This window comes from Cynocephalus volans, chromosome 8 (genome assembly GCF_027409185.1).
Source record: "Cynocephalus volans isolate mCynVol1 chromosome 8, mCynVol1.pri, whole genome shotgun sequence".
Taxonomy (NCBI): Eukaryota; Metazoa; Chordata; class Mammalia; order Dermoptera; family Cynocephalidae; genus Cynocephalus; species Cynocephalus volans.
In genome coordinates this window covers 53,273,325-53,293,020 of record NC_084467.1, presented here as the reverse complement: position 1 = coordinate 53,293,020, position 19,696 = coordinate 53,273,325, and the positions used below count along the sequence as shown (strand labels likewise).

The window sequence follows — 19,696 nt, the reverse complement described above, 5'->3', positions numbered from 1 at the left end:
TTATTGGAACTGCTTCCTATCTTAGCTTGTCTTGGCAACCTTTATGCATTTTTCTATTATGTGGATTATACATGTTTCTTCATTTCAATGAAGATAAAGTTTATGAGTGTTTTCCTGTTCATCTTTTATTTTTGCATAAAATCCAGGAGGAGCAGTGGGGAATTGCTGTCTCACATTTTCCTGTTTTTACTGAAGGCCAACTCCTCTTTCTTAATCCAGAAAAGAAGAATCTAGTTACTTTTGACCTTTTTTAGTTTTTGAAATAAAGTTTCCGAAATTTGACCACAGTTAAAAGAGTTTTTTTGATAACATTTTTTGTTAGATTAGGAAAGAAAGCTTTATATGATAGAGAAGAAAAGGCAATTTATTGTATTAGTATCTGATAGTGCCCCTAAAAAGACAAGGTAATTTAAAACTGGTCGTGATATATGTGGTTGATGTATTCATCAGACCCTGAAGTATTGAACTGTGTCCTAGGAACTGTGGTAGTCATTGGGCAAACATAGATAAAAGAACAGTTCTTTTTTCCAAGTAGCTTGGCATCTAGTGGGGGAGGATACAAGTATTATTCATCTAATAATAGGTGATCCTATTTCAGATGGTTTTGTGAGGATTGTATAAATTAATATTAAGTAAAATTATTTATATAACAATAAATGGCACTGAGCAAAGCACTAAAACTTAGTGCTTGCTGTTGTTTTTATAATGAGAGATAATCACAGGGTACTGTGCAAGTAAATACAATAATAGATTATGTTTCAGTGATATGTTTTCAGAAAGAGGAGATGATTGAATCAAGGCCGAAGAATTACCCAGTCAGATGGATGAGTGGATAGAGCTTTTTAGGTAATGAAAATGGCACATGAATAATTAGAAAGGCATGGAGATAAGAGAAGGAAATGGGCAAACACAGAGAAAGGTGCTTTTTTAGCACTTCATGGTGGTTATGACTGGAAAAAAGAGTTGTAGGGGATAAAGTTGTAATTGAAAAGGCCTATACTAAACTATCATAGGCACATCCTTGTTTTGTTTATCACTGTACTCTCAGTTCCCACTGTATAGTTAGACATATTTTCTGAGTTGAATACTAGAGTTTTATCCTCAAACTATGGGGAGCCACTGGAGTATTTTAAGGAGAGACGTTATGTGTTCAGATTTGTATTTTACAAAAATTTCCTTGGTGCTATGTGGGAGACAGCCTTGGGAGATCAGAGAAAAAGGCAGGGAGATTGACTAGAAAGTTATTGCAATAATCCAAATAAAAAACGATGAGTGCAAACTAAAGCTAGGGCATTGGGAATGACAAAAGGACAGATTGGAACAGATTAGGGGATTGTATGGATTGGATTTATGATACGAATAATGAGAGGGGAGAATGACTGTGAGATGACCCGTATATTTTTGGCTTGAGTGACTACAAGAATAGTAGCACCATTTGTTTAGATAATAGGAAGAGAAGGTATTTTAGGCATGATAACTGAGGTACCCATGAGACATACAGATGGAGCTATCTAGTCAAATAGTCTGGAGCTCTACAGAGAAATATGAACTAAAGACAGAAATGTGTGTATTCTAGTTGAAGGCAAAGGCATGATGATCAGACTATTTAGGGTATGTCAAGTGAAAACAGAAGGTTTTTGATAGAATTTTGGGGAACACCCGCATTTAAGGAAGGCAGCCAAGGAATAAAGGAGACAGAAAAGGAGTAGGTAATGAAGAGAAAAACCAGGATAAAGTGGTGCCACTGAAGATAAGGCAGGAGATTTTCAAGGAGAAAGTAACGAATACATTTTAATATACAGTGATGTCAAGTAGAATATTGACAGAAAGGTATTTTGGATTTGGCAATTAGTAGGTTATCAGTGATAACCTCTTAAGAGTGGTTTCATAGTGGGGAGTGGTAGATCAGAAGTGAATTTGCCTAAAAAAGGAAGAATGTAAGTTATAAACTCTTAAAGGCATCATTCCAAAAGATTCTACTACCTTAAGTTAGTATATGCATGACGTGTGTTAAATTACTTTTTTCCTATTATGGAGCTAATGAAATGGACTACAGTTTAATTTTCATTTATTTTCCCATACCATGTTCAAATATAGACTAGAGTTTAAATACTACAACTACCACTTAAGAATTTTGTGATGTCAGTCAACCTCTTTAACATAATCTGTAAAATTGTGTTATAATTGATAACACATACCTCATAATAGATAGAGGTAAAGACCTGGGCACAATTTCTAAATCAACTCTAAACTCTAATACATGGCTTTTTAAAAACCCTGTTATGTAGCACATTATTCACAGCAAAATTGTAAGTTTTATGTTTTCTCTAAGATTTCAATATGCATATTTCATTATTTTAAAAAATATATTTTACTTAGAATGGTATTTTTTCACTAAATATCCTTTTATTTTAGTAAGGAAAAAAAACCCAGACTTTTTTCTTTAAGCTTTCGTGTATTAAATATTTACCTGACATATAACTCTGTTACATTTTTCTGTTACAGAACTTTGCCAGGGTTAAAATGCAGGTAACAATGTCACTATCCTCCTTGGTGGGCACATCTCAGAATTTTAATGAAGAATTCTTAAGACGTTCTCTAAAGACTATATTGACATATGCTGAAGAAGATCTGGAACTGAGGGAAACAACATTTCCTGATCAGGTAGGAAATGTTACTTTCTAGATCATTGATTAAAGTAGGCTTGTTAAATATGATGGTACTTCAAAAGGTTTGTGGAAAGAAATTATTGAAAGATAATACAAATCTTTCCATGAACTTTTTGAGGTACCCTTGTAAGCACTTTACAGATTGTTAAATCAAACATTGATCTTTGCTGGAGGATCTCTTATTTCTTTTTCAGTCCACATACTATGTACCATAGATTGGACTGAATCTTTTTGTTTTATTAAGCTACCCTTCCTTTTTGGAGTAGTTAATATCTTTGGTGTTTAATTCTGTGCATTTGTAACAAGTAGAACAGTAGACTTAGGCAATATAGACAAAGCTTTATGATGAGACATTATTCCTATTTATTAATCAAATTTATTTGCCTTAAAAAAACTAAATTTTTTGCAGACTACCTTTTTGTAAAATCAAACACAGGAGAAAATTTTCCATCTTTGCTTTTGTATTTCCTATATTGCTATATTTTATTTCTAATATAGTTCTACTTGTTTCCAGGTGAAATAACTGAAAAAACAGTCTGCTGAGGAATTTATATAAAGTTTGCTACCCTAGCATAACTACACTCTATAGAACTACATCAATATTGAATAATTTGTCTTGAAACCTTCAGGTTCTTATCTGAAATATCTCCCAAACTAATTTAGTGGTTATGAATGAATGACAATTAAAGAATGTTTTCATATAATTTTTCTGCTGCAGGTCCAAGATCTAGTTTTCAATCTCCATATGATCCTTTCTGATACTGTTAAAATGAAGGAACACCAGGAGGATCCTGAAATGTTGATTGATCTAATGTACAGGTAGCATTTGTTTGATTCGCTTATACTTTGTGTAATAGGATTAGTAAGACACATGGAAATCATTAGATAAAAAAAAAACATACAAAAACTTATTTAAGAGATTTTCTAATGGTAGATTGAAAAGTCAAAATGGACTTTCCCCAGCTGCTTTTCAGATCCTCTGTGTCACTTCTTTTAAGAACTATGCATATATTTATATTTATTATTTCAGTATATTTATTGATTTTCAAAAATGGGGATTTTTAAAAATAATTTTAACACATATTAAATACCTCAGTGTCCTGAGCCCCAGACATCCTAGGAAGGCCCAGACCCCAATTTTAAATGTAAAAATCAGTCTTTTAAGAAGAAGATATGGCACATGAATGTGTTTACCATTAATTGTCCTGAAATTTTAAATATACCTAAAAGATAATATATCTAGGGACACACTCTGAGAAATCTGTAATTCCTGTTGTATCTTAACAGGCACAATAGTAAAACTTCAGAATTTTTCTTTTCCATATGATTCTTTTTCCACAGTTTTGGGATTTATTAAAGGTACAGATAAAACAATTTTATTATCTTTAAAGTAAAGATGGTGTGGTAAAACTACCTTTTATAAATCTTTTTTTCTTGAGTATAAAACTTCATGATGAATGCATGAATTCCCATACTTTTTCCCTTACTGATTCTTTCCTTAGTGGCCAGATTTTAATATGGCATGTCTCTTTTTGCCTTCTTCCCCCAAACTGGATAAATTCATTCCACGGGCCACCATTATTTCTTTAAGCATACACAATGACATTTTCGTACCATTTAAAAACTTTAACAGGTTGTGTGCATTAACAAAAACCTGTCTAGGTAAACTATGAAAAAGCTATCTAAACTCCCTTCCAGCTTGGGAGGCAAATGCTAATTGAGAAGAATTTCTGTTGTAATTAGAATTGCCAAGGGTTACCAGACCTCTCCAGATCTGCGATTGACCTGGTTGCAGAACATGGCTGGCAAACACTCCGAACGAAGCAATCACGCTGAAGCTGCACAGTGCCTGGTCCACTCAGCAGCACTTGTTGCTGAATATTTGAGCATGCTGGAGGACCGGAAGTATCTTCCTGTGGGATGTGTAACATTTCAGGTAGGAATCTGCCAGGTATACGTTAAATCAAGGTATGTCCTTTTTTGGTTTTAACTTTTTTTTAATGGTATTCCGATTCTTTCAGTGTGTAAAGAAAGCATGATGCTTCACAAGGTGAATTAACATTTTATTATCATTGTCATTAATACATTTTTAAAGAGTACTTCTTGTTAATTCTCTTTGCATAGCTGCTTACTTGTGAATTGTCAGTGCTATGTGTATATATTCTTTTTTCCCCTAATGCTTTGTAATCACTTATGGACTTTAGCATCTATAAAAATGTATTACACTCAAAATACTTAGGATCAGAATTCAGTAGAAACTCTTAATTGGCTTTTACTCAACACACCAGATAAACCAACATTCTCCATTCTCTCTAATAGGGTACATACCTCCGATTCACTAGTTGAATTCTTTGCTTACCAAAGTCAGTTATAGTTTGCTTTTCTTCAAAACCTGTTAATGCCACGGTTAGGATACTATAAAATTTAATTAAATATTATGTCTTCTGATAAAATCAGAATGCAGAAAGAAAGTTATTGTTTCTCTGAAAACTAAGTTAAATGTTTTGCAAAGACTCAAAGGGGAGTCTTTAAAACAGTTGCTGTTGGATTCATTTTAGACCAGACAAATATAAAAGATTGGGAAAAAAGCTCCTGAAAATCTAGGTAATTTGATAATCTTTTAAGGTCACATTTTCACACTACTTTAAAAAATACCCAAACTGGAAATTTTAAAAGAGGGTTGCATTATGGGTTTTTTTACTCAAGAGAGATTACTTGGAACTCTAATCTGAGAACTCATATACAAAGAAAAGGCCTTAGACCTACTTCAAAAATTGATAAATGAGTATACATCTGTTGTAAATGTTTAGATTAAAATAAAACATTTAAGGTATGTATGTGTCATTCTTTTTTAGAGATGATGACTGATCCTAATATCATTGGGAGAAGGGCTTTTATTATACCTGAGTTTTTCATCAACTCAGTGGATATTAGGCAAACTGAGATCATTTTTGTACCTTAATTTCCCTTGTAAAGAAGTTTGAGAAGATCAACTAAAATCAAAAAGAAAAACTATTTAAGTCTCTGTAGATATCCTATGTCACATCACTATTTTCTTTAGCCCATGATTTAAAAAAATTTTTTTTCTCATAACTTTTTATTGGAGCGAAAAGTTATATGGCAATGGTTTTGCCATTTTATTGTCAGTTTCAAAATACAGCAAGTTTTTGGAGATTTATCTTTTATCTTTATATCAACTCGCCTTTTCTTTTTAACCTAAGCTGATAGTTATATTTCATCTTCAGTTACTTCTTTATATACATTTTTCATGCTAGGAAATTAATTTTATTTCACAAACTTTTTCAACTTTTTTCCTCTTAGAATATTTCATCTAATGTTTTAGAAGAATCTGCAGTCTCAGATGATGTGGTATCTCCAGATGAAGAAGGTATTTGCTCTGGAAAGTACTTTACTGAGTCAGGACTTGTGGGATTACTGGAACAAGCAGCTGCTTCTTTCTCTATGGTAAATGACTCTTGTTCACTCCCTTTCCACAGTTTCATACTTCTGTATTATCAGTGACAAGTTATATTTATTCTCTTTGCCTTGTGACCCTACTTTTCCTTTAAGCGGGTTCTTCAAGTACCATGAGAACTATCTAGGAACAGATTTTTTCTTTCTAGATGCATCATTGCTTACTCCTTTTTATCTTAATAATCTATCACTTCCCCTGGTGTTTTTCATTTGCTTGTTTATAAACTAGCATGTAATCTGCAGCAGATACTTTTTTGGTTCACAAAACTTTTGCCACCAATATTTTCCAAAAGATTTAAGTTAAGTAATAAAATAAAACAAAGTCTTTGGGTGATTTAAGTTCCTGTTTGGGTAGACTAGCATGACTATAAATAGAGTTTGTCTATTAGATGAAAGGGAGAATTTCTTTCCAATATGTTGGGCATTGCCCTGGTGCCCAGGAAAGTTATGGCCACTCATCCAATTGGTTGCATATTGAGCCTTATTAGGTACGTGTTGGAGGCCTGGAGTTTACTTATCAGGAACTTTATGAACTACATCTTGAGTTCCTTGCCTGACTACACTACCATACTATAACCCCAATCCTTATTTCCTCCCATCAGTCTGTGAAGAATTGAAGCAGTCAGATAGAGCCCAGATGGAATGTTTATTGCAGAAGGAAAAGATAGTTAGCTGAATCTCTGCTTACCTTCTTAAACCATATTGATAGGGTCTTAACTTTTCTGCTATTTGTTGTCCCTGCACCAAGGTTTAGAAGACACTGGGGTTCATGTTAGGGTATGAGAGAAGCTTGAGGTAATATGTAAAGCTGCCCTCTTTCCCCATTGTATTACTACTGGGAATTGGTTATTTCTTCTCCAGGCCTTATCCCTATCCTGCAATATATTGGTTAAGGGCATAGATTTAGAAAGCATACTGCCAGGGTTCAAATCCTGGCTCTGCTGCATAGTAATTATATTACTTCAGGCACAAATTACTCAACCTATTGGTGCCTCACTTTTCTATAGATTAAATACATCTAATAATAGTATCTACCTCATGGGATTGTTGTTTGAATTAAATGAGTCAACATGTGTGCAATACATATTACAGTGCCTGGCTCCAAGTAAGTACTAGTGTTTGCCATTATCTTCATCTTCATCATTATTGGCACTTAGAACCAACTTATTTAAATATAATGATTCTGAGACTCTTAAAAGTGTTTTTCTAGACACACCATCCCAATTCTTCTCCTAGACTGATATGAACTAGCAGGGGGAAAGGTTTTTTGCTCTTGATATAATATTTTCATAAACATAACTTATGTGTTTGTACGTGTGTGATTTTAGTAATTCACAGTAGTGCATTTAGATTGAGGGACAGTGGCCTATATTACAGAATTTTTTTTGCAGATGTATATAATTATGTATTTCATTCTTTTTTTAATTTTGATTTTAATTAAAATAATTACTGGGGCATTTTAGTTACACTATACATATTTCAGTATTACAGCTACATTATTGCTTAAATATACTCCTGTGAACCGACTAGGAAATATAAGGACCATATGTTTATTTCCTTGGGAAAATGTTTGCTGATCTGTGAGGCAGTGAGAACTCATGGCTTTTGGAAAACATGTCTTTTTCTCCTCTCACTACAGCACCAGTCCACTTTTAAGAATAAAGGATAGAACAGCAGTACAAACACATCTTGTCCCTCACTCTGATTATAACCATAGCAATCATTAGCCAGCCACTGGCCAACTAGCCCCCAGTGTAAGAAAATCTGATGGCCCAGAACCATCTCATGTTTTTTTAAAGATCAGTGGTTCTCCCAAAGGAGATTTTCAACAGAAGATTGCCTGTCCTGACTTAATATTTTGGAAAAGTAAACGACTTTAGTTTCCCAGGAGACTGTAGGTTATCTTATTAGAGGACAATTGGATATCTATGACCAGTATAATAATTGGATTTCTTTTATTCCTTTGCTCAGAATTAGCTTCTACAGGGCTGGCTGGTTAGCTCAGTTGGTTAGAGCCTGGCCTTGTAACACCAAAGTCAAGAGTTCAAGAGTTCACTTCCCTATACTGGCCAGCCACCAAAAAAAAAAAAAAGAATTAATTTCTGCAAAAGTTTATATGCATAGATAAAATATACACACACATAACACAAATTTTCCCTAGTAAAGTAATTATTGGTAGTAGAAGCAGAATGTCCAATTCAAATTATATAGAAATATAAGTATGCATATGTGTGTATGTGTATATATTAATATATACATACATATCCATTCATCCAGAGGAGATGATACATTGTATAAAATTATTTTATTAAGCCTTAATTAATACAGCTGAAATTTAGTAGTGTTTGTTTTTATGTCCTATTGGAGAAGTTTCAGTGGTGTTGTCTTATTAAAAATATTGTAAATTCATAAATTGTAATTCTTTTATTTTCTTATTGATGTAAAAGAAAGCAATATCTTATAAACATTATTCTTATAGGCTGGCATGTATGAAGCAGTAAATGAGGTTTATAAAGTTCTTATTCCTATTCATGAAGCTAATCGGGATGCAAAGAAACTATCCACAATTCATGGTAAACTTCAAGAAGCATTCAGCAAAATTGTTCATCAGGTAATGATTCCAATTTCTAGCTTCAGTATAAATGGAGAATACTGTCTAAAAGTGTTAGTGTTGCTTTGTACTGATGTCAAACTGGATCTCATGAAATGGCCATTTTAATCAGCTTACAAATGAGCATTCAAAATGAAGATTCATGGCCAAAGCAAGGCTCATTAACAAAAAATGAATTATGATCATAAACTTTCCACATAGCTTTTCTTATTTTTATTTTTTTGAATTGTTACTAGTTTAGCAAATATTTAAAAATTGTGATTTCTGTTTCACAATGTAGATTTGAAATTACAAATCTGATTTTTAAGTTGGTATCTATTCCTTTGCTGCCCCCCAAAAGCTTTTATATTTAAGTTAATTTTTCATTGAATGATGTGAAACTTTAATAAACTCCTAATATTTTTAATGACTGCAACTGAATTTTAACTGTTTTTCCTAGATGTTTGTATTCAACTGTCCTTTGATATATTTCTAATATGAAAATAATATTTAATGAAAACAATGAATAAAATGGTTATCTTATATATACTTAATTATAATATTATGACTTCCATACTTGATCTTTATAGAATTTAATCCATGTATTGTCACCAAAATTGGAATCAAATTAAACCTGGTTTAAAAGTAAGTTATGTGTACCAGCCAGGCTAGCCACAAAAAAAAAAAAAAGGCAAGATAGACTCCTAACCATTGATTTTTTGAAACTAAATCCTTGACTGCATTGAAATACTCTGAAATATCACATTGAGCCTCCTCCTACTCCACTTTTCTGTTCTCTTCCCCATGCTACCCATGATATTATCTGCTCCTGCCATCATTTAAGGAGGTGGAGTGTTGGTTGTCCACCTTTGTATTCAGTACTAGACCTACTTTATTATCTATTAGCTTAACCTCCTCTTTCTTGCCATGGGCTAAGCTGTTCTAGATGAATTGATATAATCTGAAAAACTTCTAACAGTCTTAAAATAGGGCTGCAATTCTGTTAAGCCAGGATTTTATTGGCATCTACCAAAATACTGAAGTTGCAAAAGATTGATTAGGTTTTATGATCATAACAGATGGGTCTTTTTAATAATCAGTTGTATAGATACTATCAAAGGAACCTCATCCCAGCTTCTAAAGCTGTAAAGTGCAAATTATACATGTCAAGTCTGGAACATCTAGAGCTAGTAGTTTCCAAGAAACTTTTATCCATTTGTATCAATGGCATTTGAGCAAAATTGCAATTTGTATTCCAGTTTAGCTTGGATACTTCAATGAAATGCGGTTCTCCTTAGTTAGAGATGTAATTTAAACACCTAAACAGGACAACCAGCTAGCCCTCTTTCCCCAAAATTTGTACTTTCACTTATTAAAGTTTTTAAAAGGTAAAATTTAGCTACTGGGTTTTGAACGAGAAATTTATAAAATTATTATAGTTCTTAAGTAAAGAATATGCTGTTTAAAATATCCTGCTGTCTTCTATTCACGAAGAAGAATTTACGGTATATGATGCCTTACAATATTGAACTTCCTTTGGCTTTTTTTTTTTTTGTTCTTTTTAAACAGTTTTTTTTTTTTTCTTATGACTTGCCCTTTTTTACTTTTTATTATACAGAGTACTGGCTGGGAGGTAGGTAATGTTTTAGTTAGCTAAAGACACTAATAGATTGATTTGATCAGATTTCTTACGCCAATGCTTTACCCACATGTGCTAGCTGTGGGTATTCTGTTGCTATCTGCTATCAACTGAATTCATTAACCAAAGAAATTTTGTTAAAGTACTGTAAGTTATTTTAAGAAATTTATTATTAAGAGGTTGTAGGCAGTGCATGAAAATCCATATGTTACGCTAATGAGATTCTTTGGTAAATGAGCCACTTTATCATCACTTTAGTTTGTTTTTATCCTTTGAAGCATTTCTTTCATCAACATTTGCACACACATTTCTTTTTTTTAACCATGCTGTTTCACCTCATTTTACAGAGGTCGATTTATGTGTTATTGCTCAGAGGTGTAAATAGATAATACTATGTTTCATCTGATCTAAGACACCATCAATTATAACACATACTATTATTTTATATGCCTTTAAGAAAGAAAAAACCCTGTGAGTTAAACCAGAGCATTCTATTAGTTGAAAGATGAATACCAACTATAGAGATGTTAAAATGTGGGCAAAAAATGTACATCTTAGAATTAATGAGATACTGTGTTAATTTGATCTTGTGTCACTTTACCCTTGAGTATAAGCACTACTGAGGAAAGAAATTCACTTTTGACATATAAATTTTGTTGGGGAGGATAAAAAGATTGAGAAAAATTGAAATTTAATTTGACCTCATATTCTGATAGTGTTTGATATATTAGTGTTTAAGGAAGACTACATGTGCTTCCTTTTATGTAGTAGCTAGGCTCATGAAAAGTTATATGTAAATTTTTCTTTCCTGAAAATGCAGAGAGGAATTGATTACCATTGTTTTAAGTCTTTATATAAAAGAAAGAATTCTATAATATACACACTAATTTATTTTGCGGAGGTAAAAGCAAGGTAGTAATAAATCAGGTTTATATAAAGTTAGGTATATTTGTAGGGTGTGTGCTTTGCCTCTGACTTTGTAGACAGGTGATGTTGATTAAACAGCGTCGTGTTCTCTGTTTGGTTTTGCATTGCAGTCCCTGTTTTGGGACCCAAATAGAAAACCTTAGGAATGAATGTTACTACTGAGTTTTCATCCATTTCTGTGATAGTACCCACTGTTTGCTTTTCTTCAGCTGAAGCCAGTACTTTTACATCTACCTTAATTCTCCAGATTAAATGTGTGTGACATTTTTAATACTTAAAATCCCTCATTTCTTTGACACAATTAAGACACATGTGGCTGTCTAGTTAGCTCATTTGGGAGAGTGTGGTGCTGGTAATACGGAGGTCATGGGTTCAGATCCCCATACCAGCCAGCTGCCCCCCAAAAAGAAAAAAAAAAGGACATATGTAAAGAGGCTTAACCGTGGTTATCTATGAATAATAAAGGTCCTATAGATTTCCTAACACGAAATAGAATTTAGCTGAAAATTAGGCATAAAAGAATATATTGAAACCTCTGAGCAGTTTATTACTAGTCTGCTTGATGCTAAATCGACCACTGAAAGGTATAATTTTCACTGGTTATGACATTAATATCATTCTATCATCATGTTTATTGCATGGTAAAAGTTGCACAGACTTTATTTCTTATTTTTGTTCTTTTCACTACCTTTTACTGGACCTTTAGCTTTGTAGCTTCTAAATTTGTTGCACGTTTGTTTTTTGCTTTTCCCTTGTAAAACTTAAATGGATGCTTGCATTTAAGAAATGTATTTGCTACCATTTGCTGCTTATATGTTTTGAAATTTCCCTAATTAAAATGCTTTCTGTTTTCTCTTCTCTCTTGCCCCTGGTTGCTGACCCTACTCCCTATTTTTACTATTGTCTATTGTGGTAAGTTCCTATCTTGTGAATATTTTTCTTTTTTACTCTGAAAACTTCAGTAATTTCATTTTTTCCAAAAGCTATGTTTCCTAGCTATTTTTTCTAGTATTCTCATAGAACTCTCACTGAACTGAAATCCAGTAAGGATCATTTGTACATTGCTGATAGGCTCTTTGAATTGATAACTCATTCCCTGACTTTTAGGAAAAGCCCTCTGGGCTTATATACTCATATTAGCAGTGTGTTTCATTTCATTATGCTCCTTGATTTGGTACAAATTATTTGAGTTGGCAATGCTTTTTGCGGCTGTGGGGGGTGTGAGAGAGAGAGAGCACACGAGCATGTGTGTATAAAAAATAACTCTAAAACTTGATACTTAGCAATTTGGTAAAATATTTGCCATGCAAAATAACAAATTATGAACCCTTCAGGAATCATGTGGCTATCTGCTCCGCTAGTTTCAGTTTCTTAATGGCTGCTTAGTGTTCACTTTTATTTTCACTTTTCCTAAAGCCCTTTTATTTTTCTTGAAATGATAGGACATAAAGTGTGTTTTAACCATTTCTTATGATGCATTTTTAATTATTTTTAGAAGAGAAATGTTGACTTTTTATATGAAAACTTTTGTAACCATTTCATATTTTGTGTGTATTTTTATATCTTTTTCCTTTTTTGTATTTTTAGTTTTATTTATATCTTCTTTTTTATTTTCTTGTATATATTTATTTTTAAGAGACATATTTGTTCATTTATCAATGATGAATTTGTATTCAGTGATGAATTTGTGTTCAGAACTACACTGACCCAAGTTTAGATTTTTCAGAAAAATCAATCCCCAAACATTGATAACAGTCACATGACACTTTCTCATGTTTTTTTGAAGACTACAAGATATTTCTTTAAAGAGAATACCACTATCCTAGTAGGTATATCTTACAGTCTCCAGAAAGGCTAGAGAAGATGGGCTTAGCTTTGTTAAGCTAAACTCTTTCTACTAGATTACTAAAAAAACATCGGTTACCCAAACTTTTGAGATCAAAGCATGCGAAATGGCTATATCTTAACTCTTATAATTGGACTGGATAGATATAAATGTGAGCCAGTATTTTGGGTTTTTATATGCTCAGAAATACTGGCCATAGTTCTGGTTCAATGGCTTCTGTTGAATTTTTATATTATTTAATCCCCATTAAAGCTGAGTGAGATAAAATAACCACACAGGCAAATATGAAAGTAGAGCAGAATTAGAAACAACAAATTATAATGGGGGGGGGATAAACTGAAAAAAGGAAATGAAAAAAAATAAAAAGGGTAGAGCATAGTCAAAACAAGTACACATTTAGGTAGTTGAGTGAAAAAATGTGACACTTGAAGAAATTAGACCATTGTAGGTATAAAACAATCTGTAAGTCCTTATCTCATGAAGGTAAAGTTAAATATGAGTGTTAAGGAAAACACAGTAAGTGGGAAGAATCTTCTTTCTCTAGGAGAAGATACTTTCTAATAGTTGGTGACTCCCTGATAATTGATATAGACCCATGATGGAGCACCTGATGAGGTATACCATACCACTGATATTTTTTTTGCCCTTTATGCTACTTTTGAGAAGAGAAAGAGAGATGTGGACAGCAAATATATACTACATAGATTTTAGGGATGATTTCTTTTTTCTGGACTGGGACATACAATGGTCAAAATTGAACTTCTGATAAGAAATGGAGTAGGATGTGTCTTAGAAGAATATGTTTGGTATGTAAACCACCAACCTGATTTTTACACTGGAATATAAAGTAAGGATATGCAAACATGCAAAAGCAAGTACAGTAGAAGATATAATATGAAGGAAGACAAAACATAGGGAAGGAGGTAATTTTCAAAAGAATTAGTCAAAGAAATTCACAAGAATTCTCAAGGAAAACAGAGAATTGGAAGACAGGTCAGGAGTCATACTGATGTCCTAGTGTTTATACCACTATACAGTTGGCCCTTCAACAACTTGGGTTTGAACTGCGAGGGTCCACTTACATGCGGATTTTTTTCAGTAAATACAGTACTGTAAATGTATTTTTTCTTCCTTATGACTTTCTTAATAAGATTTTCTTTTTCCTAACTTTATTGTTAAGAATACAGTATATGACACATATAACATACAGAATATGTGTTTATTGACATTATGTTATCAGTAAGGCTTCCAGTCAACAGTAGGCTATTAATAGTAAAGTTTTTGGGGAGTCAAAAGTTATATGCAGATTTGCAACTGCACAGCAGGTTGGCACCCCTAATCCCTGCATTCAAGGGTCAACTGTATAGAGTATGGGGATCATATGGCTTAATTAAGAGCTTAGACTCAGGTGTTAACTATATTGGGGTTTAACTCCCAGCTCCACCACTTACCTTGGGCAAGTTACTTTCCCTCATCTATAAAATTAGGGTGAAAATAATGATACCTGTCTCATAGAGTTGTGATAAGAATTGATGTAATACATGTAAAGTGGTTAGCTAGTGTCTAGTATGTAGTAAGTACTCAAAAAATGTTGGAGATCATTACTTTTGTTGTTGTTACTATGATTTTTATCATCATTAGTATTATCATTACTATTACTTGAAATCTTAACACAATTTGGCTAATAAAATGTAAGTGGTGTTATGTTCCCAAGTTGAGATCTGTGAGTAGAATGAATCAATACATGCTCTTTAAAAGGAATAGATCTAATAGAAGGGAAGGGATATATATTTCACTGTGTGAAATACTAGTATGCCTATATGGAAATCAGTTAACTTAAAGGAAGCATAGTGGAAAACAACTGCATGAGGATAAAAGAAGTTAGAGAAGCAATGTCATTGTTAAAATATGTATCTAGCCCAACAAAATGCTTCTTGCTAAATAATGATAACAAAACTTGAACAGATTTAAGATATGTTTGTTGTAAGAGACTTCAACCATTTAGAGACAGTAGATGAATTTCTTTGTCTGGGACATAGTTTCATCACCCGGACGATTGTGGAAGCAATGAATAGAACTGCTAAGGAAGAATGAGATGGAGCGTGGCAGTGATGGGACGTTCAAAAAGAATTCGTAACAGTAAAGAAAGGGAATTCTAGGAAAACAGGCTAGTTTATGAGAAAGTGGGGTTGTTGTTTTTTTTTTAATTCAAAGGAAAGACAGGTATCCTGTGATTCAAAACTCTGAAGAGGACAAAAAGATGAGGTGATGTTTCTCCTGAATGTGAAGCCATATGATTATGCTTTCATGAGCTGGATAGGGCCAGTGGTTTGACACTAGAGGATTTTCAACTCTTTCCAAGTTGAAAATAAATTACTCAAACTCTTGGCTTTTCTTCCTTTCTCATGCCTCGCCCCTCCCTCCCACACTGCAGAACACGCATAGATGGTCATATCAAATTCCTGTAACTTCTTGTGGTTACTTCTTTGACTTTATCTCCTCCTGTTGTCACCCTTGCTCACTCTGCTCCAGCCAGACTGCTCACCTTCCTGTTCCTCAAAAACACTAGGTAGGCCCTTGCCTTAGGGCCTTTGCACTGGCTCTTTCCTTTGCCTGGAGTATACTTACCCCAGAGATCCACATGAGTAACTCTAGCACTTCCTTCACATCTTTGTTCAGTTGTCACCTTCTTGATGAGACCTGCCCTGCCCAACCTCTGTCTCTTTTGTTCACTGATTTATCACAAATGTGTAGAACAGTTTGCTGACATGTATTAGGTACTCAATAAATATTTGAGTGGATATATGAATAGTTTCCCTCGCATACATTCTGTTTTATGACTTTATGTTTGCCTTTTTTTTTTTTTTTTCTCTCTCTCCCTCTCTTTCTCTGCTGAAATGTCACATCTTTCCCTCCCCCATCCACTTTGGCCAATTCTTTTGAGTTGTACAACCCTTCGGTGTGTCACCTTTTTGGTGACTTGGCTCCAACAGGATTAATCTTTGCTTTCTTATACCATTTTTTACTGGAGCATATAACCCTTTGTATTGTAATTATTTGAATACAATTTTACTCTCTTGAGGAGCAAGACTTATTTTTATTTTCCTGTTACTGAGGATGAACAGTGGCTAACATAATAAACACTTAATAATTTTTTTCTTTGAACTGAATGTCAGAATGAGAAAGTATATAAGAAGAGGTAGTTAAGTTTTAAGTTGTGTTAATAAAATTCAATGTCCATGTCCGGGGAGGCAGTGAGCCCGCTGATACCTTCACTGGTCAGATCACATCAGCAGTATTGTGTCTATTTCTGGGATACCACACTTTAGAAGATTGCATTGAAAAGCTAATAAAGTGCAAGAGGGATAGTAATTTCTGTTATATGAAGATTGATTGAGAACTGGAAAGTTTAGCTAAGGGAAACAACCTTAATTGCTGTCTTCAAATATTTAACGGGCCAGAATATTGAAGAATTGGAATAACATTTTAAACTGGAAACTTCTGGGAATAGTACAGGTAGAAGAACCATATTTTAATATTTGTGGTTTTAAAAAGTAGGAATATATATATGTATATGACATTTTGAAAAATAACAATTAAAAATTTTAAGTGATTTTCTCTGTTGCCTTTTTTATTTTCCATGCAGTGCCTTCATTTCTTTATTATGTCAAAATTTACTATTATTATATTGTTTCATTGGCTTATGATGGTTTTAATCAGAATTTTGATTGAACTTGCTTATCTAGAGAGATTTCATTTGCTATAGAAATCAGTTAATTTTTATGGCTGTTAAATTTTGAAATAAAGTAACTATGAAAAAAATGTTTTTAAATTAAAAACCCCAAGTTTTTTCAGCTCCAAAGACATTTTTGTTTAAAACTGTAGTGATTTGGGACAAATATGTAGGGATATTTTTAGTTCCTATACTTATTTTTTTTTTGGTATTACAAAATTGATAAATTAAGGATCAGAGTTTCCTATTTTGTTTAATTACCTGAAACATTTGTAACTTATTTTATATACCCTTTTTGCCTTTCCAATATAGGAAGAATAAATATAAAGCAGATTAGGCTTAAAAGCGTATTATTCACAGGTATTTAAACACTTAACGTTTGGTTATGTATATAGGAGCCACCACAAAATCCCTCTGAAATGGCTAAATTGTAAAAATTGAATAGAAAGCTTCCAAGTATTTATATTTATTGAAAGAATGTGTCTCCGGATGTGCTGTGTGAGAGTTAAGGTGACCTACCTTAGTGTACTTTGAACCTGACATGAATGGATGTTATGCATGAAGTGGGTGGTTTGGGGGCTAAAGAATAACCAACTCATCTCAAAAAGTTTTTTCTTAGTATTTTTCATTCATACGTTTTTGCTCCTTTCTATTCCATGTTTAGTTATTTTTCCACATGTAAATATTTTTATTGGAACAGGGATACTAATTGTAGAGTTTTTGCTTTAGTGCTTTGAGAGGATCTTGACATTTACTGATTGTCTGCTCTATGCCAGGTGTTATATTTGTGTCCTAAATTCTCTGATCTTATTTAATATATGAGAAGAGGTTATATAAAGGCTAATGCTAATTTAAAAATGTTATTAATATTATTTTAAAATTTATCTTCATCTAGTATGCTCTAACATTAGGACAGTTAAGATACAGTTCGTATTATGACAAGCATTCATCTGATATGCTCTAATATTAGGACAGTTAAGATACAGTTCATATTATAACAAGCATCTTTTCTTGCAATAAGGAAAATAAGTTAATTTATCTCAATTTCATGAACATTAAACACATAGATCAATGTGATATAGTCAGTTGGTACAAACTGAAAAATATATACTGTATGTGATTTAGTCACTTGGTAAAAGTCTTAATTGCATAATGTTATTAGAAATAATGAAAAAACTGTTTACTTTGTTTTTACTTTTATTTGAAAAATAATAAAATATTATAATTTTGAATTAATGCTTTAGAAATTTTTTACTATAGTAATCTAAGCATAATGTGAAAAACAAAACGACTTTATATTAAAGTTTCTTCATTTTCCTAAACCTAGGATGGTAAGCGGATGTTTGGCACCTATTTTCGTGTTGGTTTTTATGGAACCAAATTCGGGGATTTGGATGAACAGGAATTTGTTTACAAGGAACCTGCAATAACCAAACTTGCAGAGATATCTCACAGATTGGAGGTGAATACTGTGGTGGTTCATAAAATGTCCTCTTTAATTTGTATTCTCTGTGATGAATAGACTTTCAGATTCAGATTTAATTATTTAATAAGCCAAATCCTGCCAAATAAATTACTCCCATAGAGCATAAGGATTTTTGACAGTTACAATAATACTCTTTCAAATCCTTCAAATCTTTTATGGCAACAGTAAAATAATATTAACTTTTTTTTGAGGTTCTATTTTCACAAATATTTTAGAAACCCTTATATCTTTCAAGATTACTTTGATTTATGGAGAAATGTATAGTACTCACATTATCCACATTTTGTAAAAAGAGACATATGGCATTAAGTAGCAGCTGATAATAGAACTAGAACCAGAACCCCAAGAAATTTCTGACCCAAGTGCATTATCTCTGTGGCTTAGCCTGGCTCCCAGTGAGATATTTTTAGAGCTTAAAAGCCTGAAATCGCACCTTAAAACCACTTAGAATTCTTTAGTCTTTACACCTTCTTAATTTTCACCATAAATTATTGATTTTCATATTTGTTGAGCTAATGAGTCTTTTCTGTTATAGTTATTCTTTCCAACCTTTCTCTATTCTTGTTACTCAAAATGTGGTTCATGAACCAGAAACATTGGCATCACTTGGGAGATTGTTTGAACTATAGAATCTCAGACCCCATCACAGACTTTCTGAATCAAAATCTTCATTTTAACAGGTCCATAGGTGATTTGTATCATATTAACAGTTTGAGAAGCAGTGCTCTAGGCTTGTTTTTATTCTCAGCTGTTGTTAATTTCTTGAATGTTATATTCTTATTTGTGACTTCACCATGTTCACCTTTCGTAAATTGGCTCAAACTGTGACTTTTTATTTTTCAAGAGGCTAGGTAAGTCTTGGGAAGTATTAATTGAAACAGTGTTTTCCAGTCTTACTTAATCATAAAAATACCTTGGGGATGGGGGTGGGGGTTTCTCCTTTGAAGACTCAGATTGAATTTTTCCTTTTGAGTAGCTCCATCCATTGCCCATGCTGCTACCAAGTGTCATATGGAAAAATCTCTATGTTCTTGACCCAAGGTTGCCTTTTCAAAGTCTAAAACTGTACAAAACTTCAACAAGTCAAGGCTTTTATTTGGAAATTCTGGAATGTTTCTTTAAATTATTCATAGAAATGAATACTGGGCTGATGGTTAGCTTACTTGGGAGAGCATGGTGCTGGTAACACCAAGGTCAAGGGTTTGGATCATCATACCTATCAGCTGCTAAAAAAAAAATAATACTTTTTCATTGACCCATGGTCTGTAAGAAGTCAGGCCACATCAAACTCAATAAAACTTATCCTATACATCATAGATAATGAGGTCCTTT

The 19,696-nt window shown here is 32.9% G+C and overlaps 1 protein-coding gene across 5 annotated transcripts in view; it reads left to right on the top strand.

Annotated features, from left to right (window-relative positions):
- Positions 1-19,696, top strand: part of DOCK7 (dedicator of cytokinesis 7) — a 204,200-nt gene that overhangs the window by 164,406 nt on the left and 20,098 nt on the right. For 3 of the 5 annotated variants that reach the window (XM_063106104.1, XM_063106102.1, XM_063106100.1), the window contains 7 exons: positions 2,506-2,664; positions 3,388-3,488; positions 4,413-4,605; positions 5,991-6,134; positions 8,623-8,754; positions 10,352-10,366; positions 18,215-18,340. In XM_063106104.1, the coding sequence (XP_062962174.1) occupies positions 2,506-2,664; positions 3,388-3,488; positions 4,413-4,605; positions 5,991-6,134; positions 8,623-8,754; positions 10,352-10,366; positions 18,215-18,340 (870 nt within the window). Of the gene's footprint in view, positions 1-2,505; positions 2,665-3,387; positions 3,489-4,412; positions 4,606-5,990; positions 6,135-8,622; positions 8,755-10,351; positions 10,367-18,205; positions 18,341-19,696 lie in introns of all 5 variants that reach the window. The other 2 variants (XM_063106103.1, XM_063106101.1) reach the window with 1 other exon arrangement.